At 36.0% G+C, this 26817-nt stretch overlaps 1 protein-coding gene across 5 annotated transcripts in view; it reads right to left on the bottom strand.

Annotated features, from left to right (window-relative positions):
• LOC150109825 (uncharacterized) overlaps nt 1-26817 on the bottom strand; it is a 441768-nt gene that overhangs the window by 69545 nt on the left and 345406 nt on the right. For 3 of the 5 annotated variants that reach the window (XM_090414208.1, XM_090414315.1, XM_090414478.1), the window contains 2 exons: nt 13346-13468; nt 5034-5156 (listed from right to left, as the gene is read on the bottom strand). In XM_090414208.1, coding sequence (XP_090270334.1) covers nt 5034-5156; nt 13346-13468 — 246 coding nt within the window. The remainder of the gene's footprint in view (nt 1-5033; nt 5157-13345; nt 13469-26817) is intronic. The other 2 variants (XM_090414244.1, XM_090414396.1) reach the window with 1 other exon arrangement.

Genomic DNA, 26817 nt, shown 5'->3' with positions numbered 1-26817 from the left:
TGATGGCCTGTGTTTGATGGAAAGAAGGATTTGTATAAAGCTAACATACTGCTTCTAAATGGTTTTGATGTTAGGTTTCTAGAAAAAGCTTTATTCATTGAGCATACTGAAGCAAAAATTTGGGAAATCGTAGGCATTTAGGGTTGAATGCAAGTGAACGAATGTGAAGGCACCCATGAGGTGAGTGAGCGTGAGAATGACCACATGCAGAATCTAGTCTCTCAAGCCAAAATATTCAACAGGATAGTCAATTAAGGGAGTAAAGGTGGTTGGGGAACTAAAGGGATGCTGCAGTTTCTATATACTAATGCCAGAAGTATCGGGAACAAGGAGGAGGAATCATCATCATCATCAAATTCCTGCCATGTACCCTCAAGGGGTGTACAGGATATGACAGTACTACATGAAACTACATTGGTCGGCTAAATCCCAAATTGCCCGCCCATCCTCGTTCGTTCAGTATCAAAGTAGATACCCAACAGTGTGCACCACGAGAAGGTGAGGATTGGACATTAGGTCAGAAGCCCTGGTCGGTTCTCCGCATTCCTTTAAAGGCTATGTGGAGGTCTCCTCTCAGTTATACAGCTTTGACCCTTAAGCACCCCAGGAGGAGGAATTTTTGGCATTAATTAGTGTAACCTTGCCAAAAATTAGGCATTAGTAAGACTTCTAACAGCAGATGATGTAGTTAAAGAGATGTGAAGGGTTTAGTATTTTCAGGGAAGATAGAGAAAGGATGGTGGGAGAAGGTTACTGCTGATGATAGCAGATGAACTGCAACCAAAAAGAATAGGAGACAGGTGGGAGGGTGGCTGTTCATTTAAAGAAGTCTGGTGTGAAATCAAGGCCAGTAAAACAAAATATACAGTTGATTGTTGCTATAGGTCAGGGAATTCCACTGATGATTTGGAAGATATGCATCACCAAATTAGTACGATGAGTACAGGTTGAGTGATTATTATGGGCAACTTCAACTATGGAGATAGAGACTGGATGAAAGAAGAATCGCATGGCAGGAAGGAAATGAAATTTATATACCTACTGAGGGATAATTATTCAAGGCAACATGATGGAGGAGATACTCTAGGTGCAAGAGTATTGGACCTGGTAAGAGGATCAGTACAGCTATCCATAACTAAGGTGACCATACTGCCTATGACCATGTGGCTTTGACCTGGGAAATTATAAAAAATGAAGAATATTCAGTCAAGAAGGAGTATATTATGACAAGCTTAGGAGAAAGCTCGAAGCTGTGTCATGGCATAAAACCCTGCAAGGAAAGGATGTTAGTAGGTGAATGGGAGATAGTTAAGGGGCATCTAGGACACTATGTTAAATTGTATACCTAAGGTAAAGGAGGGTTAATCAGGTAGGAGTTAGATGAATAATATCATTTCGCATGAGCTTCAGAAAAAGAAAATGATATGCAGGATATATAAGGAGAAAAGTGACCAGTATGGTAAGGAAGGCAAAATCAGATTACGAGAAAAAACTAGCTGAGTAAGCCAAGGGAGATCTCAGAGAGTTCTTTCTCTATGTAATAAGAGGAAGAATATCCTAAATGAGTGCTGATGGTCATGACAGAAGCAGATAAAATAGTTGAGTTACTGAGTAACCACTTTGCAAGGGTATATCATAGAAGTGAGGTTAATTTTGTGACACAGACATGTGGGAATAAAGGTGGATGAATTGGATGTTCTCGGGATATTGCAGAATCTCAATTGTGAATATAGCTATAGGATTAAATGGGATATCAGGCTCACATTTTGGAATGTGCAAGAGAACTGGCAATGCCTCTAACTAGGCTTTTTTTAATTTCTGTCTCAGTTCTGGTAGAGTTCCAAGGAAGTGGAAAGAAGACAAAATAATTCCCTTGCATTAAGAAGATTCCCAGACTGCAGTAGCAAATTATAGACTAATCAGTATTGCAGGAGTGGTGCTAATACTGGAAAAATTGGTCAAAAAGAGAATTCATGAATGGATGATAGGAATATGATAGTCTATGAGGGGCAACATGGCTTTATAAAGGGTCGCTCATACCTTACTAATTTACACTTTTTTTTTATAATGGAGTGACAGCCGAGTTGGATAAGGGAAATGGCTACATCATCATTCTGCTGGATTTTGAAAAGGCATTTGACTGAATATCACATGGAATGCTGTTATGCAAATCAGAACAAATGGGGATGACACTGGTTATGTGGATAAGAGGGTGCTGGTGGAAAGATATCAAAAAAAGTGGTAGGGGCAGTGGTGGTGGTGATAGACAGAATTGAAGTTTAGAGAACATAATGCTAAGATTGCTTGGTAAAGTAACTTAAATCTCGATTGTGTTCACATCTCTAGTCTCCTGGGTTTCTTTGGGATGAGAAAATGGAGAGGATTCAGAGGCAGGCACCAAGATGGTGAGTGGCCTGTGGAACATTTCCTATGAGAATAAATTGAGGATGTGTGGATTGCAGAAGTTGCTTGATAGGTAAAAAAAAAAAAAAAAAAAGAAAAGAAAGAAAGAAAAAAAGAGGAGGATATGATAGAGACATTTAGGTTACTTTGTTACTTTAAGTGTTTTATAGGCCTGATGCAGGGGAATGTTTTCAGCACTTAGCTAGAGGGACAAAACAAAAAGTCAACTCTGGAAGTTGAGTAAAAGTATGGTTAGTAAGGGCAAGAGGACTAGATTTTTCACTTCTGGGTCTTCCATGATGAGTTTTTGGACTCCATAGAGGTGCCCATACAATAAGAATAATTGTTGAAAGTTTTTTACCTTGGGTATAATACGTTAAAGATACCAAGCTATTTTAAACCTGGTTTTAATCAATTTCCCAAGTAACCATTTCCCATTTTACCACGAGTTGTCTAAGTGGCCCTCCCCTTAATGCATAACATTGTACATATCTGCAAGGAGATGTGTTTTGCATTATGGGAAATACTGAGATAGGAGTGTTGTGAGCTTGCTCCACCTTTGCAACGAGTTGCCCGGTGTTGTACCACCTTACCCAAGTCCTGAAGATACTTTCAGGCGCAAACTTTGTTTACTCACACTTGGATAAAGGATTAAACTAAATTTATTATAGTCTAACCAAGTGAAAAATAAACTTTCAACGCATTTGATTCAATTATTTTATTTTTTCGCTTGTGAAAATCAAAACCCACAGGCTGACTGCACAAAATCGCACCGCGGGCCGTATGCAGCCCATCGACAGCCCTGATATAGGAAATAAATATAAGAAAAAGATGAATAGTGTGACTTCTGTCAAGATTTGTAGGTCACCCAGACTTGCACTACTTGCAGACACAAACTTGACTTACTTGTCTGTTTGCTTACTTGGGAAATGGATTAAAACCAGGTTTAAAATAACTTGGTATCTTTAACGTATATTATACCCAAGGTAAAAAACTTTCTACGTCTATCTCTCATCCTGAGATTTTTATTTAATAAGGTCAAAGCACCTTATGGTAACTTGTTTTGGTAAAATACTTATAAGCTCTGTATTACTTAAACCTTGGTATTTCTAAGCCTGGCTCCCACTGATGAGACCTCAATAAAGGTCGAAACTGGTCTGGGTAGTGGCCCCTTGCCTTTAATTCATAGCATCATACATCTCTGCAAGGAGATGTGCTTTGCATTAAGGGTAAATATTAAGAATAGTGATCAGAGCTTATTCCACCTTTACGAGTTGCACTACGTGCGGGTCACCCAGACTTGCACTACTTGCAGGTGCAAACTTGACTGACTTGTCTGTTTGCTTACTTGGGAAATGGATTAAAACCAGGTTTAAAATAGCTTGGTATCTTTAACATAAAGAATAATCGTGATTCATGATGCTCATTTTCTGATGTTTGAATTTTCTACAAAAATACTTTCATAGTAATTGTTTATCAGAAGAATTAATAAATATATAATTGGCTATTCAACAATTCTTAATATTTCAACTGTCATCAAAAAAGTATTTGATAAGTTTTTAAAATAATGAAAGGAAATATAATCAACTGGAGATACAGAAGACTTCAGAATTATATCCATCCTTTGATGCATCGAATTATTCTCTTCCACACTTAGACAGGTTCTCTCATAATTTTAATGTAACTTTTAGGCAGGTGAATGTAGCTGCTTGCTATTTCTTGGTTGCATCTCTCTTTCTCTAGGGTTAATTATTTTATACCTGTAAATATGTATATTCATGGGGCCAGTTTGCCTTAGGCAAAAAACCTTCACCTCTGTAAGATACTGGCTAATTCACCTTGGTTGAAAAGCCCTGATAAAAGATCCTCATGTCTCAGAAAGGATTCAAACACAGATCTTTCCAACCAAAGGGCTTGGTCTATATTCACTGAGCTATAGAGAGTACTCAGAAGAATTATATGCCAATCACAAAAGAGAAATATAGGAAAATCTATTTGTTATAAAGAATGCAATGAAAGTAGTAGAAAGAAGAAACAAAACAAGTGAGCAGCAGGAGCACAGATACATATCATATGCTTCACTAATAACTAAGAAGAATCTGTTAAGAATAAGCAAGGAAGTAAGATTTAAGATCAGAAATGTTTCACTTGAATATAAATTCAACATAAAGACAAATGCGAGAAAAAAAAAAAAAAGAACAGTGATTATAGATAAGAGCATGAACATGTAAAAATTGCTTAAATATTTTGGAAGAACAGCAAAATTCAGCAAACTACATGCTACTGCTCTATACTGCAATTGGATGAAGAAAGGCTATTAAATTTAAAAAAATTACAATTCAAAAGTGAACAGATTATTCTAGGAATCTTCTTATACCTTGCAGAATATTCCTAATTTTCTCTTCATGAATAACCATTCAGCTTCTTTGGTATCAATAAAGTTATATGAAAATAAATAGAAAAGCTGATAGCAAAGAAGCCCAGAAGAAGAAGAAGAAGGAACTCTTAATAGCAATAAGGACTGTTCCTTAGAATGATAATGAGAAATATCTTAAAAGAATTTTAAGATATTTCTCATCATCATTCAGCAGATAAGACAAAAATCAGTGATATTTAATTTAAGAACATACCTTGTGGGCTCTGTTTTCCGTTTAGGAGGCACAGCTTTTCCAGCTTGCCTGGAAGGTGATACAGGCTTTCTACGATCAAGTGAAGTACTGCGATTGTGAGGCACTCTTGCTGGAGATATGCTGCTTATGAAAATAATAGCAAAAAAAAAAGTTAAGTTTAAAAAAGTTAAAAATGAAATATTTTAAAATGCCATTCAACATCTTTAAATTTGTATAATTTAATATAAATTTCTTTAAGATCGGATCCATGAAAAGGTTTGGAGAAACCTGTGCATTGCTCGACATCTCTAAGGCTTTTGAAAGGATCTGGCTGTGCTGGCTTCTCAACAAATTACCATCATTTGGACTACCTTTTCCTTGTGTAATTGGATTGCCAGTTTTCTCACATATTGATCCCTATGTGTAAAAGTGGATGGCATTGTCTCCTCAGACTTTCCTGTCAATGCTAATGTCACTCAGGGCTGAGTCATTAAATTCACTCTTTTCCCTTCCTGATTCATATAAACCTGTTCTCAGTGACTGAAAACTCTATTCATAGTTTTGTTGATGGTAGCAACTCCACTCGTCCTACTCATATGACAGGTGTTGGAAGTGCTCAAACATCTCGTACTTCAAGATCATATCTGCAACCTAGTCAACTTCAATGCTTTCAAAATGCAGTTTTGCTTGCTTTCTCGTAAAAAAAAATTAGTTCTTCTCTTACTTTTGACAATGCTCCACTCGACAGTCAGACCAAATCTCTCTTCTCAGACTGACACTTACTCCAAACTTTTCCTAGCACAATCAGCTTCCAAACAAGTTGGCATCCTTTTCCACTTAAGAAGGTACTTCTCTGTTGAACAGTTACTTAATCAGTATAAATCACAAATATGAACATGGAATGCTGCTCTCATTGGGGTGGTACACCTAAGACCTCCTTAAAAAATTCTGGGTGTTCAAAAAAGGGCAATCTGGTTGAATAATTACACTTCTCTTAGAAGTTTACCGCACAATGTGAATGTGAGACAGGAGTTAGCAGTGCAAGCATATGGCACATTCTTAAAGCAGCTAATGGAAAGCTTACATCCCAAAATTATTACATGCAATGCCCTGAATGAAGATGATCCTGATTGAAGAATGCAGTATTGTGAGTGGTTTCATGGTAGATTAGGAACTACCTAGACATGCTATGTACATCCATTTTACCTGCTATTCATACACTTTATGGGAATGATTATTTTCTCATCCAGCAAGATGCCGCACCACCACCGAGACATGAGAGCATGCCCCAATGAGAGTTTGCAGGGACACTACATAGGACGAAGAGGTGCAGTTAGTACCCCCACACACATTCTCCTGATTTAACACTCTTGGACTTCTACCTACGGGGGGGGACTCTAAAGGATGTAGTGCATCGAAAACAAGCTACACTGGTGGCCCTTCAGAAAGAAATTGAAACGGTATGCACAGCAATCCCACTGGACACTTTGGTCAACATTGCCCAAGCAGTAGTTTGCTGTAATAATAAGTATCTGGACACTAATGGTAACCACTTTGAGCACCTCGTGTAATTGTAGAATTCAAATTGCTGAAGTGTGTATACATTTTTTTGACGAACTCTGTATATTGGCTAGTATGTGTAGGCTTATGGCAAACAGTGAAGGAAAGACAGCTGGAAGGAAGATGGTTGAAAAGTGTATCTAGAAATGGAAATATCTTCTAAACTTTCAATTTCAGTTGTGAATTGTCTATTCAGGTGGCTAAGGAAAGCTGAAGTCTGGTGGCCATGGGGCCAGATAGCAAAATCTTACTGCACTTAATCATATGTTGTGTCGAAAAAAGTGCCAACTCACTTTTAATCAGTTATCATATTTCCAACCCAACATAAGGTAACATCATATTTCCGACCCAACATAAGGTAACGTTAAAAGCCATGGATATGGACATGCTTATGCCTACCAGAAGAAAATGTGCATCTTGGCAAGTCAGAACTGTGTCTAAACATTCTTTGTAGATATTAAGTGAATTTTGACTAACCCATAATTTAAACAAAGGTTTAAATTATGGGTTAGAACCCACAGAAGGTTCTACTAAGGAAGAAGTGGAGGAATTTCCATGCTTTGGAAAAAGCAACTGACACAATGAAAAAGGAAAAGTTGGTCCTTGTTGGGGATCTAAATAGCAGAGTAGGAAATGATTGTCAGGCATACAAAAATATTTTGGGAAAATTGGAGAAAAGAGCAAAGCTAATAATAATGGCAAATACCTGTTGGATTTCTGCTCAGAACATGGACTGGTTATTACTAACACCATGTTCCAACATAAAAATGCGCACAAATTCACATGAAGAGAAGAGGCAAGGAATAAGAAAAGTCTAATTGACTATGTTATTGTTGATAGTGATGTTTTCTCCATGGTGCAGGACACCAGAGTGTACAGAGGATTTGAAATTGGAAGTGATCACATTTAGTCTTGAGCAGGATAAAACTGAATTTCATACTGAAAAGAATAACATGTAAGAAAGTTTTAAAGCGAATAAAAGTTGAGCAGCTCTCAGATGTGAACTGCAGACTAAAATACACCAAGATTATTGAAGAAAAAATGAAAGAGTTTGAGAACAGGTACTAAACCTTGGAGATTCACTGGCAAGCCTTGAAGAAAACTCTGATTGATTCAGCCAGAGAGGCATGTCATGAGGTTGTCTGCAAGGATAGAAAAATCAGAATTCCATGGTGGACACAGGAAGTTAAAGAGGCAGCAAAGAAAAAGAAGAAAGCATATCAAAAGTTCCTGGCAAATAAGTCAGCTTTTGCTCTTAGAGAATACAGAGACAAATGTAAAAAAGCGAAACACTGTGTAAAATAAGCTAAACAAAAGTCATGGGAGGACTTTGGCAAGAACATAGAAAATAAATATCAAGAAGGTGGTAAGATATTCTGGAGGTTGTTAAAGAAGCGTAGAAATGGAGGAAAGAGTGCTGTAAAAGGAGTTAGAGATGATAAAGGTGACATGAAAACAGGAGAAAAAGATATCCTTGAAGTATGGAGTAATTACTCAGAAAAATTGCTAAAAGAAACAAGCAGTGATAGCACAGTGGTAAAAAGCACTCAACAGGCATACAGTCAGGAATACATATCCATACTTTAAGTAGAAAAAGCCATCAAAGGCTTGAAATGTGGAAAGGCAGTAGGAGTAGATGATATTCGACCAGAAACTGAAATATGGTGGTATAAAAGTCTTACAGTGGCTGCACTGCATAGTTCAGAAAGCCTGGACGAATTCCCGATGATTGGAGTAGAGCTCTAATAGTACCCATATATAAAAAGGGAAATAAAACTGAATGTGAGAATTACAGAGGTATTTCTCTACTGAGTGTTCCTGGCAAGATCGATGCAAGTATACTTGAGAAACGGTTGAGAAGAATTGTGGAAGAAAAGCTTGGTGAAGAACAAGCTGGATTCAGGCCAAATAGAGGCTGTCAGGATCAGATCTTCACTTTACGACAAATAGTCGAGAAAGCATGGGAATATAACAAAGATCTGTATTTAAGTTTTGTCGATTTGGAAAAGGCATATGACAAGGTGCCAAGAGAGAGAGAGAGAGAGAGAAGCTATTCAATACGCTGCAGTTATATGGTGTTAAAATGGCATTATATCAAGCAATACTTAGTCTTTATTTGAGTTGTAAGTCAGCAGTTAGAATCGAAGGAAGTACAGGAAGATGGTTTAATGTTAAATCTGGTGTGAGACAAGGATGTACATTATCCCCTCTGTTATTCATTATCTATATGGATCACATTATGAAGGAAAGTGGTATTAAACATGATATCAGAATTGGAGATGTTAATGTCTGTTCTTTGCTTTATGCGGACGATGTTATACTTATAAATAAATCTGCTACTAGTTTGCAAGATTCCCTGACTAAGTTGAATAACTGTTGTAATAGATATGGTATGAAGGTCAGCATTAAAAAGACAAAGACAATGAAAATAGGTAGAATTATTGAAAATGTCAACTGCGCTGTGAACGGGGAACCTGTGGGACAAGTAAAACATTTCAGCTACTTAGGCACGATTTTTACTGAAGATGGTAAATTAAATATACAAATAGACAACAGAATGAACAAAGCTGGTATGGTAGGCAGTCAATTGAATAAATTCATATGGAATAAGAGAGAAATTAGTCGGAACACTAAATTAGCTGTATACAAGACAGTGTTCAAACCAGTTTTAACTTATGGATGTGAGAGCTGGGTCAGAAGTAAAACACTTGATCAAAGAGACCACAGATATGAGAGCCCTGAGAAAGATTAGAGGCATGAACAAATGGCATCAATGGCAATATCATATTAAAAACGAGAATATTAGGGAAGAACTTGACATTCTCAGCATCCAAGAATGCGTTAGCAGAGCTAATCTCAGGTAGTATGATCACTTAAACAGAATGGGCAAGGAAAGATTAGCAAAACAAGTGTTCTCTACCCAGTTGGCAGTCAAACGACCCAGAGGAAGACCAAGATATAGGTGGATTGATACGGTACAAAGTGCCTTAGACGATAGAAATATAAGATCTGATAATGTTGGTGTCTTGACAAGTAACAGACTGATTTGGAGGAAACTTGTAGATAAAAAGTTAGTAATGACGTAAATTTTTCATGTAGTACTATCATATCCTGTACACCTCTTGAGGGTACATGTCAGGAATTTGATGATGATGATGAACATTTTGTAAACAAAATCAAAGACATCACACTTGATAAAAGTGATTTATCAATGAGTTTTTGATGTATCTGTCCTTTTCACAAATGTTGCAATCAATGAATGGATTTTTCTTTTACAGGAAAAATTCTCACCTGATATCACTGACTTACTTACTTGGACCCAGTAGAAAAATCGAATATAATTCTTACATTAAGCTTTGTTTTTCTTTTTACAGATGAGAGCTAGGAGAGCACTACTCCAGTCACCCACAATTTGAATTTTTGACTAGCTCTACTGAATTATGAATTGGAGCTACTGTAAAATTTTTATACTTTCATATCTGAGTATCTCTGGTTCAAATATTAACTACCTAAAACTGCCTTTCCATGTGTTCCCTATCTCTAGAATTGATATGTATTCCCAAAAGAAATCCTCTTGAATATTTTCTACCACTGTTCTACCCTGTCTTATGTAGCAATCTTTTGAGGTAATTACTCCAGATATAATATATATATTTCCATGTAACTTTTATCACACTTATTTATTCTTTTTATAGTTTATTTCATCTGTATGACCTTTTTTGAGTCCATATACGAGAGGTAGGTTAATCAACCTATAGTGCATTAGTACTGTGTATGGGTAGTGGGTTGGGAAAGGAGAAACTAGTCAGAAGGAATGAAGGAGGAAGAAAAGAAACTTGTTCTGTAAGTTCCACGGTGTACTGTGAAGGGATGTTGGGTGGCAGCTGCACATGTTCCAAAAGACTCAGTACTGAGGGGGGAAATTATTGATGCTATTTCAGATGAACACTTGCCATGGAAATATTTATAGAATGCACATATTGTAGAAACCAGATGCCAATGTCAAATTGGGAGGAGTGAGTTGATAAGACTGGGTTTTACTAGCATTAAAATTGACGAGGTTATCTGAACCCTCATTGGAGGATGCCTTGGAGCTCAGAATTGAGGGCAGTGGTGATTAACTTTTTCTTATTATTATTCCTTTTCTTCTCCCAGATAAATTGGGGAGAAAAACCCTGCACTCCATGCTCAAGAAACACATAGCCACTCAAGACATAGCCAAGTTAGCTATGTCTGAGAAAGATCCTAGGTTCCTCACATCAACGACAGGAATCGAACCCAGGACACTCTTTTCCCAGGCATATGGTTGTGAAACACATAGCCACTCAGCTGACTGCGTGGACTAACCTTATTCTTAATAAGGTTATATATATATATATATATAATTGCTAAGAACATTTCTTACATTTTCTCTATATTAAAAAGTTTTGATATGCTTTATTCTTTTCCTTGGTTATGACTTCCTGAGTCAACCACTGAATTCTGATTTTGCAAAAATCTCACTACATGATTGTCTGGCTGAATCTCCAAGGTTGGTTATTTTAAAAACTTCATTTTTCTTGAATGATATTTGTTTATTTAAGCCTACCATTTTGCCTCTAAAAGTTGATCAACTTTTAAAACTTTCTTGCACATTTTTATTTCAATATGATATTAATCCTGCTTAAAGCTAAACGGTGTTCGCTTCCTATTTCAAATTCTTTGTATACTCTTGGGTCCTGAACCAATGTGACAATATCACAGCGAACAAGACTTATGTCTTCTCTTCATATGAATTTTTGCATGTTTATGATCAAAGATGATATTATTAATGTCTGTGTTCTGAATAGAAATCCAGCAGGAATACACCATTATTGTTAGCTTTGCTCATAATTATTGCATAAAAGTGTTTAAATTTTTTATTTATTTATTTATTTTTAAATATCAAGATGTATTCTTTGTATTTTTACATAATCCAAAAAACCCTGCTTTAGAGACCAAACATGAACTTTTCCAAACCATTTATGGCTTCCAACAAGAAAAGTGGTGGTGTCACCCCCACACAATATAATTCAAACCCCCCCCCCCCACACACACACATATCCCAAGACAATCACAAATTCCATGTTGGGATTCAAACCCACAGCCTCCTAAATGCTTGATCAACCAGTGCAGCAAATTTAATTCATAAGGTTCAGTTATGCCTTAACTCTCATGGCTTAAAGTAACCACAAATATAGATTAAGTGTTTCTTTAGATAACTTATTGTCCTACAGATTGGAGTACTTTCAACAATCAAATTCATTAATATAACAATTATAAATTACTGTGATACTATATTTTGACTGTGGTTTTATTTACATAGAAATTCAATTTTTCACAATAATAATATTTGCAGGTGTAGACTTCTGTGGCTAACTGGTTCAAAAGATATATTTCGGTGATTACACCGAAATAATAGTTCTCGACAAGTTTCGTAAATTGTAGGATTTACATCTTCAGGGGGTAAATAGTATAACTTAAAGTTTAAACAAGAGAAATAATAAATACAAATCATAACCATCTGGCTATTCATAAAACTCAAATAACAGAATGCAGATATAAAACGTTATTGACGTTGAACAATACTGGACGATGGCACGTGTTCTTGTTTTTGTTACAGTCTGTGGATACAGTCCGAGCTCAGATTGAGGCAGATTTTTTATTAGAGCTGACCACACTTGGAGAATTAAACCTTGATTTTTATTGCATTGGGTTGGGTTTTTTAGCATATTAGCAGATTCTTTACATTTTCTTATATAACTGTTGTTTTCTATGTATGAGATCGTCGTTTTTTGCCAGAGTACATCGTGTCCAGTGGAAGTGGAAAGCAAGACCCGTTTTTTGTTCTCTTTTGTATTGTACGTCTTTTTGGTGTTTAGCCATGCGCCATACTCCAGATCTTCCTGTCTGTCCTACGTAGCAAATCACGAAAGAGCAATGGATTTTGTAGACTCCTGGTTTTTTAAGAGGATCATGAGGTGGTTTTGGTGGATGTAGGAATCTTGAGATTTTTTCCATAGGAAGGAAGGCTACTTTTATGTTGTGTTTGTTCATTAACTTCTTTTGAAATAATAATACTGTTATATATGTCTATAACAGATACATATTCTATGTTTACTTATGTTAAAGTTTTTTGGAATGAAACTTAAATTACAATATTTATTTTGTAGTCTCATGTTTTTATCCCCATCAACTGGACATGAGCAAATGCAAAAACTATAGTCACACAAGCAATGAATTAGTAATTCTCAAAATTGAATATGGGATATTTGAGTTATTCATTTAGAAAAATTAACTAATACTTCAAGATCATGTTTCTCTTAAAATGCAAATTCAACTTTTCCTACTCCCAGTAATTATATTTTATTAACAATATGAAATTAATATTTATTAAATGACAATTTTACTATGGAAAAATGCTTGCTGTCATCGCCCCCCCCCCTCCCCCAGCAAGTCCATATTGGTACTTAGATATTGCATACTGTAATAAGTAATCTCACAACCAACGTTAGCAAATCACATTTCCCATCTGAAAAGGTTGATCTACTTTGACAATAATTTCTATTAAAACACTAGTAAGAATGCAAATTAAGTTATTGTGCAATAGTAGTTACTTGATATGATAAAATGGCATACAACAATTACTGAAGCATTACTAATTTGCTGCTGCTTTTATAACAGCAATTCACAAACTGAATATGTAAGGTTTTCAGTACAAACTAGCATGGTAATCATAAAGGATCAATACTCACGTCGGAGATGGTGGATACCTTCTTCTTGGAACAATTTTATTAGTTGCACTTTTCAGCGGTGATGGTGGCGATCGAGAACGAGACTTAAAGCGAGATCGTGACCTCGATCTTGTATGTGAACGGCTAAAATTAGCAAAAAAAAAATTAAATGAATATCATTTACTTATAAATACCTCTACAATACAAATAACATAAATAAACTGTGTGTATGTGTGTGAGGGTTATTCAAAATGAAGGAGCAGATTGTGCTTGTTTGCAAAATTTTTGTTTCCAACAATACAAACACATCATGTATCACATGATATGAAAACTATTAGGGTTTCCTTTTCCTACATTCTAGTAGCAGGCTCTTGCTAACAGAGTACACTGAAAGAGCTTGAAACAAAATGATCCTTCAGTTGCTTGCTCAAAGAGTTAACAAAAATGGAGTTTCTGAAGGAGAAAGTGTTTTGCGTTATCAAATTTGCAAAGTGCAAATCCATATTTATAGTTCAACATAAATTCCACACTCAATTTAAGAAAGAACATCCTCATTATAAGTAGATTTACTCAAGGTACAAAAAATGTCATGAACATGGATGCATCTGCAAAAGAAAAACTCTGGGCGGTCCATGTGTTTCTGAAGTCAACATTGAAAGAATTCAACAAACATTCATATGTAGCCCAAGAAAATCTGCAAGTCACAAAAGCAAGGAATTAGTAATATAACAATGATATGGAAATGATTGCATATGAAAGGCTACAAGTTGCAGTTAATGCAAACACTACACTCTGGGGAGAAAATTAAAAAAAAGGTTAGACTTTTCCACAAAAATGTTGAATGACATGGGGGAAAATGCTTTCACAGCATGACTCTTTTTTTTTTTCTGACGAATCAGCTTTTTGCTGAAGTGAATCATCATAATCTGAGAATATGGGGGATGGAACATCTATGTGCAAACATTGAAAACAAAAGAAACTCACCAAGAGTGAACATTATTTCTTGCAAGAAAATTTATGGGCCTTTATTCTTTGCCAAGGCAATAGTAATTGGGATGTGATACCACGATATGTTAGAAATCTGTTGACTTCATTTACATGCAAAATGGGCACCACCTCACTTTCACTGTAATGTCCGTAATTATCTCAATGCAACTCTTCCTAACCACTGGATGGATCAAAGTGGGACAGATGATCTTGTGATATGCAAGTGGTCACCCAGGTCCCTAGACCTGATCTCTTGCGATTTTTAGCTTCAACATAAACGTTAAAGTTACTGTTTACATGCCATCCCTACCCACCGCATTGCAAGAATTTCAGCTTCAAATTGTAGCAGCAGTGAATTCAATAACTGTCGACTAGTTATAAAGAGTCTGGCAAGAAATGGACTATCATTTAACACATACATAGAGAGTTCCTGACATCTGACAGTTTTCCTGTCAGGTGACATAATGCATGTTTATATTGCTGGAAATAAGAATTCATAAAAAAGTACAATCTGCTCGTTTATTTTGAATTAACTCTGTATATATATATATATATATATACATAAACAAAATAAAGTTAACAAAGTTTAGCAGATTTAAAAAGTACTGTCTCCCACAAATGGGTTGGGAGTAGACAATTGGATCTGTTAGGACAATGAAGTAAAGTTTCATATGTTTCTTTATGAAAATGCTCTATTGGGGGAATGACTTGCATGAAGGACTCATAGGACAAGAATGTTTAGGCTTATGGTATTTAATATAAGACTTGTGTTCTATACAAATAAAAGTAGATTTTCCAATTTGTCAAAAATAAGTTCTGGGCTTGTGGAGCATGCCATCGTTTATTGGAACAAGATAAAGAGTCCTTCATAAAAGTCGTTTCTCATAGAAAATCTTTATAAAGAAATGTGTGAAAGTTTACATCACTGTCCTAACTTAAACATATCCAATAGTCTATATTTATCCCCTTTATGGGAGATAGTACTTTTTAAATCTGCTACTTTTTGCCAAATTTATTTTGTTTCTTGTGTGTGTTTAATAAGTTAGGATTTAGAATCATCTGTTCCGTAATCCTGTACTGACAATGCCTATGACACTTCGGCGTTTTTCAATATTAGCAGCAATAATATGTTTTTCATATATTAGTGCTACTAATTACTTTGCAAATTCTCCATTTCTCATTTGATTACAAATAACATCAAGTGAAATGGAGAATTAGCAATGTAATTAATAGCAATAATATATGGAAAACATTTTATTTACTCTTTGAAAATTAAGATTGTATGAAATAACTCACAAAAAAAAAGATTGGGGAAATTTTAGAGTTTTAAGTGGTACTTGTGGCATAGACAGACAATAATAACACTTATTATGATTTTTTATTACTAATCTAAACCAAGTATTCTGAACTCAAACTTGCATATTAAATTTTGCCAGGTTTCAAGAAAAACAGGCTATCAAATCTAGAAGAATTGAAGAATTTTGCATCAGTGGAGAAAAGAGGTCATCCCCGGAAGCTGTATAAGGTGGGAGTGAGAAGCAGGTTTTTTTGCATGCAGAGTTGTGAATGATTGGAATGCCTTGCCTGAGAGAGTGGCATGTGCAGACATCATAACACTCTAATGTATCTGTGGATTTCATAACCACAATTCCAGGATAAAGTTTTTAAGTCCTTGGCTCACTATAGGTATACTTTGTATGTAAAAACTGTGTGGTTTGCCTGTATACAGGATGAACTTTTGCAACTACATATGAGATCAGCTAATTCACCTTCACTTGAAAAGCTCAATATATATATGATAAAGATTCTTCACATCCTAGACAGGATTCAAGTCCAGGTCGTTCCAAACAAAAGGTATTGTCAAAACCAACTGAACTATGAAGGCTCTTAGGTCTACATGTGTTTGATAATTTTATTTTTTTGTATTTTTATTTATTTTTCTTTTCCAGGATCACTAAATTACAAAAAAAAAAAAAATAAAATAAATGCACACACACACACAAAAAAAAACTTCATGCAAATCCCACACTTAAAAGATTGTAAACCAATAACTCACCTTATGTCAGGGATCAGCTAAGAATTCGATACCTGAAACTCTCAAGAGAAAAAAAACATGAAACTTCTTAAAATCACTTCAAGCCTCTCATATTGAACTATGCAATTTACATAAAATCTCAAAATATTTTGTAAATTGCATAGTTCAATACTCTACTCACATTATCTGAGATGCCCTTCAGCCATCCAGGCTGGCAAACATTATCTACATAACCTCTTCAAACTAGATGTCTCTTAATACAAGAGAGTCCTCTGATTAGGGATCAATCATGGCAAATTAATGCAGCTGGCAAGCCACTCCTCTTCTGCATCCACTAAGGGCAAGTACTATGCCTGTTGATCTGTGTGTTCACGGGGAAAGTTTGCCTTTTTTTTGATGGATAAAAAAATCCAGTTTCCAGAAGAGGGAACTCCACTTTTGTATGAGACTAGCTAACTCGACTTTTGATTGTCAAGACCCAATAAAGGTTTCTCACATCACAGACAGGATTCAAACCCTGGTCTTTCCAACCGAATGGCTCATCTATATTGACTGAGCTACACAGGCTTATATCAACATAAGAATATTTTCTAAACTGTTACATTAAATTATCAATGTAGTTGTGCCAGTATCTGTATAGCTGATCTCATCATTTTATCATATGTAGTTCAGTATACTCTAGGTGTGTGTGTGTGTGTGTGTGTGTGTGTGTGTGTGTGTGTGTGTGTATATATAAGAATACCTCGTTTTACAGAGAAAATTGTAAGTCATCCATAGGCTTTCAAAATCCTCACTAAACTTTTTTAACATACTTTTATTTTTACTGCCCTAACTATAAAGGGTAATAAAATGTTTTCAAAAGATTTTCATATGTAGTTTAGTATACCATAGGTACAGTGGTGCCTCGTAATTCGACAGTTGAATTTTGAGGGGCTGGCACATGCATGTGCATGGAATTGTGCGGGCATTTGTTATTTCTTGTTGGGCTGCGTTGGTGTTTGCTCGTCTTGTTTGTGCTAATTTTCAATGCTGCATTTTTCAGAAAGTAAAAATTTTGTGCATCTGCAGTTATTATTTTTTTGAGTCAAATTTAAGAATGGGTCCAAAGAGAAGTGCACAGAGGAATAATTCAGGAAGGAAGCACACTTGGTTGAGCATAGAGAAGAAGAAGAAAGGAATCTGCTGGTGCAATGAAGATTTCTGACAAGAATAAATCTTCAATCAATGAAGGGATTGAAAAGCTGCTTATCACCTGGATTAGAGAAAGACAGATGAAGGGAGATCCAGTAACTCAGGCAATGATCTGTGAGAAGGTTAGGTTAATTTTTGAAGAATTGCAGAAGAAAACTCCAGGATGTACCTCAGTTCAAATTGAGGAATTCAAAGAAACTTGAGGCTGGTTTCACAGATTCCAAGGTAGAACAGGCATCCAAAGTGTTCTCAGACAGGGGGAGCTGCTAGTGCAGATAAAGAGACTGCAGAAAAGTTCATGAAAAAATTTGAAGATTTAATCAGAAAGGAAGGCTATCTGCTACAGCAAATTTTTAAACAGGATGAAACTGAGTTATTTTGGAAGAGCTTGCCAAATTAAACTTACATCATGCAAGAAGAAGTGAAGCTCCCAGTACATAAGCCTATGAAAGATAGGCTTACCTTGTTATTGGCAGCAAATGCAAGCAGAGATTTTAAACTAAAGCCACTTCTCATCTACCATTCAGAAAATCCACAGTGCTTTGGGAAGAAATCATTAAGTCCAAACTGCCAGTGATGTGAAAATCCAATGCAAAAGCCTGGGTAGACCAGAAAGTTTTCAAAGATTGGATTTTTGAGGTGTTTGCCCAACGTGAAGAAGTTCCTCACTGACAACAATTTGCCTTTGAAAGCACTGCTGATCCTACCCACCCTCAAGACTTAGAGGACATTCTTGAAATTGACTTTAACTTCAAAGTCCAGTTCTTGCCTCCAAACATGATGTCACTGATCCAACCCATTGGATCAAGAGGTGATTGCATGCTTTAAAAAACTTTACACTAAAGCTGTGTTCTCATGGCTTTTCGACGTGACTCACTCTTCTGACAAGACACTGAAGGACTTCTGGAAGACCGTGTTCAATATTCTCCACGCCATTTCCTTTATTAAAACTGCTTGGGATGGAGTGACACAGAGAACTCTTCATGCATCACGGAAGAAACTCGTTCCTAATTTTTCTCAGGATGACAACAGTGCAGACCAAGCAGCTGGAGAATCACAGGCAGATGCAGCCATGTGAGAGATCATTTCGACGGTGGAGAATCTCGACTTAGAAGAGGTTGATGTAGAAGAGCTTGTGGAAGTGATCTTCCACTTCCATGGAATTCAGAGAATCACGATGTTTCTCTGAGTTACATGGAAGAACTCAGAGCACTCAGAGAATGAACAGCAATCAAAGCAGAGAGAAAGAGGAATTTCACCTGAAGAAGAGGATGGCAGGGAAAAAGGGCCAATGCCAACAGCTGCCATTAATTGTAAGCTGATGTGAATAGAATGACAGACTTGTTCAACAACACCATCATGCATCACTTCAAAACCATCTTGAAAAAGAGGGAGAGACAGTCCACCCTTGATCAGTTCCTCATCCCTGTTAAAGCAAAGAGGAGACAAGAAGAGGTAGAACAGGATAAAGAAGACTCCCTTCCAACATTTAAGGCTCAATAAACTGAATGTATTGTGTATACAATACTGAATTTTGTAATTTAGTGTGTTATACAATAGTAAAATACATAAAGTAAATAATATGGTGTATTTTTCTTCCACTCCCCCTAACGGGGAAGTGGGATGGGGATCCAACAACGAATTAATCTATTTTCCATGGGAAACAATGACCTGCAATTCAACATTAGTTCGGCGACAGATTAGTGTCCATTTGTGAGGCACCACTGTGTGTGTGTGTGTGTGTGTCCACACGGTTAGGCTAGTGGCTATGCGCTTCGCAACCATATGTCTGCGGAAGGAGTGTAATAGGTTCGATTCCCGTCGATGATGTGAGGAGCTGAAGGATCTTCCTCAGCCATAGCCAAGTTAGCCAGTCTTGTGCATGGACAGCAGGGTTTTTCTCCCAAGTTTATCTGGGGTTTTTCATCCCGCAAGCAGGCAAACCGGCCCTATAAACACACATAGATTACAGTCATGAATATTGCCGTTAGGGGATCCAGCAGAGGAGTGGCGAACCGACAGCATTAATACGCCAGTAACCCCTCATTAGGAGGGGACTCAACCCGTCCTAGGACGAACGAGAGGGATAGGAGGATATATACATATATAAGAATATCTCGTTTTACAGGGAAAATTGTAAGCCATGCATGGACTTTCAAAATCCTCACTAAACTTTTTAATATACTTTCATTTTTACTGCCCTAACTATGAAGGATAATAAAATGTTTTCAAAAGATTTTAAAGTAATAAGATGAATTTAAAAGAAAATTATAAGAAATACATGAATAATAAGTACTCAGACTTGTTTCTTTTTCTGTGTGTACATCTCATAGCTTTTACTAAATTCTGGTGGCGTGGACTTACATATTACAATCAAGATTACGATCAATAACCACAAACAGCTTGAAAAAAAAAAAAAAAAGACTCAAATTCTTCTAAAACTATAACTTTGTACATTTTCCTCTGCATCACACATCTTGTTCTTCATATGCATGTTGTTCACTGATGTTCATGAGGTCATTATCACTCAATTCTTCTAAAGGCTAGTTTAATAATTCCTGAACATTTCCTGGATAAAGCAAGAGTTCACACCGTTGCCTCATTCAATCCAAATCCATGTGCAAATTTTTGTCACCATATCTCTATCTCATGAATCCCTTTTTTTTTGCTCATCATCATCAAATCAAATTCCTGCCATGTACCCTCAAGGGGTGTGATACAGGATATGATAGTACTACATGAAAAAAATTACATCATTATTAATTTCCTATCTACAATTTTCCTCCAAATCAGTCTGTTACTTGTCAAGACTCCAACATTATCAGATCTTATATTTCTATCGTCTAAGGCACTTTGTGCCGTATCAATCCACCTATATCTTGGTCTTCCTCTGGGTCGTTTTGCTGCCAACCTGGCAGTGAACACTTGTTTTGCTAATCTTTCCTCGCCCATTCTGTTTAAGTGACCATACCACTTGAGATTAGCTCTGCTAACGCATTCCTGGATGCTGACAATGTCAAGTTCTTTCCTAATATCCTCGTTTTTAATATGATATTGCCATTGATGCCATCTGTTCACACCTATAATCTTTCTCAGGACTCTCATATCTGCGGTCTCTAGTCTTTGGTCAAGTGTTTTACTTCTGACCCAGCTCTCAGATCCATAAGTTAAAACTGGTTTGAACACTGTCTTGTATACAGCTAATTTAGTGTTCCGACTAATTTCTCTCTTATTCCATATGAATTTATTCAATTGACTTCCTACCATACCAGCTTTGTTGATTCTGTTGTCTATTTCCATATTTAATTTACCATCTTCACTAAAAATCGTGCCTAAGTAGCTGAAATGTTTTACTTGTCCCACAGGTTCCCCGTTCACAACGCAGTTGACATTTTCAATAATTCTACCTATTTTCATTGTCTTTGTCTCTTTATTGCTGACCTTCATACCATATCTATTACAACAATTATTCAATTTAGTCAGGGAATCTTGCAGATTTGTAGCGGATTTATTTATAAGTATAACATCGTCCACATAAAGCAAAGAACAGACATTAACACCTCCAATTCTGATATCATGTTTAATACCACTTTCCTTTATAATGTGATCCATATAGACAATGAATAACAGAGGGGATAATGTACATCCTTGTCTCATACCAGATTTAACATTAAACCATCTTCCTGTACATCCTTCAATTCTAACTGCCAACTTATAACTCAAATACAGACTAACTATTGCTTGATATAATGCCCCACTGACACCATATAACTGTAGCGTATTGAATAGCTTCTCTCTTGACACCTTGTCACATGCCTTTTCCAGATCAACAAAACTTAAATACAGATCTTTGTTATATTTCCATGCTGTCTTGACTATTTGTCGTAAAGTGAAGATCTGAACCTGACAGCCTCTATTTTATTATATAAAATAAAAAATGATCGTACAACATGCCAAAACAATTTTTTTCCTCTAAAGTGATAAATTTTTGCTTCTTTTTATCAACAGCATTCACCGTTACACTCTTCCTTATCTCAATAATCGAGATTTAAGAATATTTTTTAATATAAAAATGTATATCTAAGATAGAAGACCATTATTCAACACATTTAATTGGGGCTTAAACAATAACATTTACATTATTTAAATTAAGGGGATATTAAAATCCCACATTATTTCAAAGCTGAATAAGAAACTCAAAGATTGGAATCAAAGAGTTTCATGCCGAATATAGTAAACTATAAAATTTTCAGTGGATAGTAGCATAAGCTAAAGCATGTAGTTCAACACTAGGGCAACCTGTTGCAAAGGCGGGTAAAGTTCTGATCACTATTCTTAGTATTACCCATAATGTAAAACACATCTCCTAGGAGATGTATAATGTTATACATTATGGTAGAAGATCACAACCCAGACCGGTTTCAACCTTTACGCTACTATCCACCGAAACTTTTATAGTTTACTCTATTCGGCATGAAACTCTTTGATTCAGATCTTTGAGTTTCTTATTCGGCTTTGAAACAATGTGGGATTTAACATCCCCTTAATTTAAATAATGTTACATCGCCGAAGTGAAGCCGTTTGTTAAATCTGTGATCTTTGTGAACTTCATAAGAGAATTTACTTGATCACAATTTAACAAGTAGAAGCCTTAATAAGAAAATCGTGCTTGCATCTAAGTATAAAACGAAATAAATATATTGAAAAGAATAATTGTTAACTCGTATAAGAACATTGATTGTATAATATTAGAAAAATGAGATAATTAATCTACAGTATTTAGTTATAAGAATTTTGCATGTAAAAGGCTAGCTTGTTATACACTTGAAACAAGAGATTGTAAGTTATGCTAATTCTTAGAAAAAATAGGTGAGCTGATAGAGTTTGATAAAGCTGACTCGGAGGGTTACCTACAACCGAAGTAAAGTCCAAGGTCACGGTTCCCGATTTAGACACTGCTGCGAGTCAGTTGCGTGCACACGGCCCACCAAAGATGGACAGTTCAGCAGGGAGACGCCACCCTAACAGGTTATGAGAAAAGTATCCTAGTGTGTGTGTGGGGGGGGGGGGAAGAAAATTAATTGCAGGAGGTGTTGGTACGGTCATAATATAAAAGGGTTAGGAACCCCCCCCCCCCACGAGGTCTTTTGCCAGTTTTTGTTTGGAGGTTACCTTAAGCAGTTTCCTGAGTGACTGTCAGGAGTCCCCTCCGTCCGCCACGACATGGAATATTAGTAAGTGGGATTTAGGTCCCTTTTCCTACCATCGAGAACAAAGGATGCCACATGGTCAGGAAGAAAGGTATTTACCACATACTAAGCCAAATCTAGTCTAAAGGAAGGAGACTATTAGTGGAAAGTGTGGATTATCCTCATGGTGAATCTGAGATGACTGCAGAACAGCAGATACACCGTGTTTCCTTAGAAGAAGCCTGATATGCTGCAACCGAGATGGCCCTCATGTTCCGAAGTATCCCAAATATGTCCCATACAGAAGGAGATTTTCTTCAGGAATCACAGACAAATAACGTCTAGTAGAAGAGTTTCATCAAACGGTATTGTGAAAAGTTTTATGTTAATTCTGTTAATTTAATATGGCTGTAATTGTATTCTCGTAGACAGGTAATTGTAATTCGTATTACTAAGCAATTGAAGGACTTGAATGAGAGTTGAACTAGGACTTTAGTTCACTTAATAGTATAGAGAAAGAGAGAACTAGTTTATCAGTATTACTGAACGAGCAATAGTGTGCATAGATACTAGTATATGTAATTTACCCTTAACCGAGAAAGGTCAAGAGAATTGAATGTGGTGTTCATTGTAGTAACAGAATTGCTAAGCCCACATAACTCTTGTAAATTAATGCATGTAATCCAATTGTGTCTAATTGGATGAAAGATTAAAGCAGGATGAAAGATTTAAGCCAACTTAATCACTGGTGGGAAAGCCCCTTTATCTTGTGTGTGGAGAGTCCTTTGTAGAGGCATAACAGTTTATCCCACATGCTAAAATTTTCATTTTTTGCTTATCTTAACATTGTATCATCTTAGTATTGAATTGTAGTTTTCGGAATTTAATGTCCTGTATTGTATTTATGAGAGTTCAATAAACTTTTGCTTATCAAATATTCAGTTGTCGGAAACTGCCATTCAATGCACCGCTTGTTATAACGTATGAAGCTAGGCATGGGGGGGGGGTTAAGTTACGAGATCAAGGTTACGACTGCATGATTATTTCACTTTTAGACTTATTTAGGAATTTGCTTCTTGTTTTAAATTTCTTTATAAACTAAATATCCTAAATGGCACAGCTTTAAAAAATAAATGTTTTAGGATACTAAGAAGAGCAAGAGCTTAGATTTCTAGTACAGAGGTGACGATACGCGAAGAAAAAGGATAAGATATATAAAAGAAAGTAAAGTATAAGGGGAAATATATAAATAAACAAGAATGGGACACAACACTATTGGCTTTTATTTAAGTAATTTATGGGTGCACCTTTTTAACAACTCGTATAGCAAAGTACATAAGTTCTTTTCACTATAACATCGGTATTACCTGGTCTACCTACTCACTGATGAGACCCCAATAAAGGTTAAAACCGGTCTGGGTAGTGACCTTCCACCATAATGTACAACATCATACATCTCCTAGGAGATGTGTTTTACATTATGGGTAATACTAAGAATAGTGATTGGAACTTTACCCACCTTTGCAACGAGTTGCCCTAGTGCTGAACTACGTGCTTTAGCTTACGCTACTATCATAGTCTAATAATAACTTTTCTATCTTTACTTGTCTTTTTCAACATCCAAGTAATCCCTTGAGTTATTTTTACCAAATTTTGCAATATGCCTTCTGAACTTCAACTCTTTGCCCACCATTATCCAGAAGTCCCTATCCTCATTCAATTTCCTGCAATTCATTACCATCAATATAATATAGCATGTGTATCCTTTTCCACCTGAAGTGCATAATGTTACATTTTGCAACATTAAATTAAATTAAAAATTATTATCCTTTGCCCACAATGCCAATTTATTTAAATCATCCTGCAGAATATATACATCACATTTATTAACTACTGCTCTTCCTACTTTGCATCATCAACAAACGACTGAATATCTCCTCTGCATTAAATCATTCCCTATATCATTCATATACAAACAAAGAGACACTCTAGTATAGAACCCTGAGACACTCCACTAATCATCCTCATTCTCCTGGTTCCACTCCACCATATACTACTCTCTAGCGTCTGTCTGTCAGTCATCATCCCCATATCCATGCTACTAGCTTCATATCCATTTCCATTTGCTCTGATTTTTGTAACAGTTTACCGGTGATATTTTGTCAAATGCTGCTACAAAGTCCAGTAGTATCATGGTGCAGCTGTTTCCTTTAACCGATTCCAATGTCACTTTATTATAATACATGAATCAATTAAGACAGGAGCTAAAACCCCCTCTACAAAGCTGCACTGCTCACTGTAGAGGCTCACCTCACTATCCTTTGGATTTGGATTTTACCTTTAGCTAACTTTCCCAATACTTAACAACTACTCTTGATATATCAATAGTCTTAGTTTGCTACCTGTCTTAGAGCCACCTTTAAGCAATGGAATTATCTTACTCTCTTTCCACTCCCCTGGAACCCTGTCAGAGCTGAGACTTACATTGAACAATTTCATCAGAGGCAATGATAAATGTCTCGCAAATTCACATAGTCCATGGGCTTACATCCATCCAGTCCCATTACTGTATTGATATTTTTCAACATGCTGAACATTTCCTGTTTATCTACTCCAATTTTGTTAAGTGTCTCTGTCATATCAACAATTGCAAAACTAACATCTTGAAACATCTTTGCAAAATGATCACTCAATAATTCAACTATTTCTTTTGCTTCTGTCACCTTCTTACCATAGCTGTAATTTCTCTTGCGACATAACGAAAAAACTCTTTTGGACTTATTTTGGCCTGCTTAGCTAATTTTCTCCCATAATCTGATTTGGTCTTTCTTACAATGTTAGTTGCCTTTCTTGCTTGCACTCTGTATTGCTCAGGAGTATACTGATAACCTTTTTCCTTATATATTCCTCTACTGTGATTTCTTTTCTTTCTTTCTTTTTTTGCATGTCTTGCCTATTCATCCACTTAATCCTTAGTTTATCCTCCTCACTTTGGGTATGCAGTCTGATTCTGCTTTTCCCAAACAACGTCTGTTCACTGCCCATGCACTACTCATATACTTTCCTTGTAACTTTTCAAGCCATGGCACTGCTCCAAGATGATTCCTAAATCTCTCATAATTACCAGCTTTAGAATCTCATAATTAGCAGTTCAACATAAATCCTTTTAGACAGAGAATTCCATATATTTGGCAACTTCCCAGAACAAGACTGCATGGTCTCCTCAGTTGGAGACAGAGTGTCACCTTGGCTATGATTAAGAATTATAAACATGTTAACGCAAGAATATTTTAATGTTTGACAAATATTTCAGTCTGAAACTAACAGACTATCCTCAGTGGCTTGATAGGAACAGTTTTTACAAGGTGCAATACAAACAATTGATCATTCAAAAGTAGAACGAGCCACGTGATGTTACATTGCTAAGCATTAAAGAAAGGTAAATTTCATCAGAGTGATGATTAAATTATAAGTATTAATTTACAATTTCATATAACAATCTTAATTTATAAATTCAATTAAAAATATAGACTAATGTAAGAATTAAAGGTCTCAATTAAAAAAAAAATTTAGTGTGTTATCTGGATTAAACTTTCTCATATTTTTGACAAGGATATACAATCATTTCAATTCAAGTTAGGACATTGTAAGACCTCAGCACACTCTTTGAATAGAGAATGTTGTGGCTTGTCTCTATCCCGTACAGCTCCAATCCAGACTTATCGGACTTGTTGTGAAGAATGTATGATTGATGTTCTTGTATTCTTTTTTTTTATGGAGCATCTGGTTTGCACTTACAAGGAACTTGATATACACCAGTCAGACACATAGTTGAGCATTTATCTTTAGAAGAGGGGAAATAGGTGGATATTTTGTTAATTGGGATATAAGTGGCTGTTAAATCATATTTCTTCAGAATTCTTGAAATTTGTTCTGAAATCCCAGCAATATATTGAATTGGAACTCGGAGTATTGATTCTTTGTTGTTCTGGATTGGATTGTAGGAATCGAACAGATTTCGTGCACTCTGGTTATTTCTTGTGTCAAAACAAATTCTACAACCAAGTGGAAGGAAAGGCAATGGGAAGTCC

Source organism: Typopeltis vanoorti, chromosome 1 (genome assembly GCF_054136105.1).
Source record: "Typopeltis vanoorti isolate ZY-2024b chromosome 1, IOZ_Tvanoo_1.0, whole genome shotgun sequence".
NCBI classification, from domain to species: domain Eukaryota; kingdom Metazoa; phylum Arthropoda; class Arachnida; order Uropygi; family Thelyphonidae; genus Typopeltis; species Typopeltis vanoorti.
Note: the sequence above shows the minus strand (reverse complement) of the source record. Positions and strands in the feature narration are given on the sequence as shown.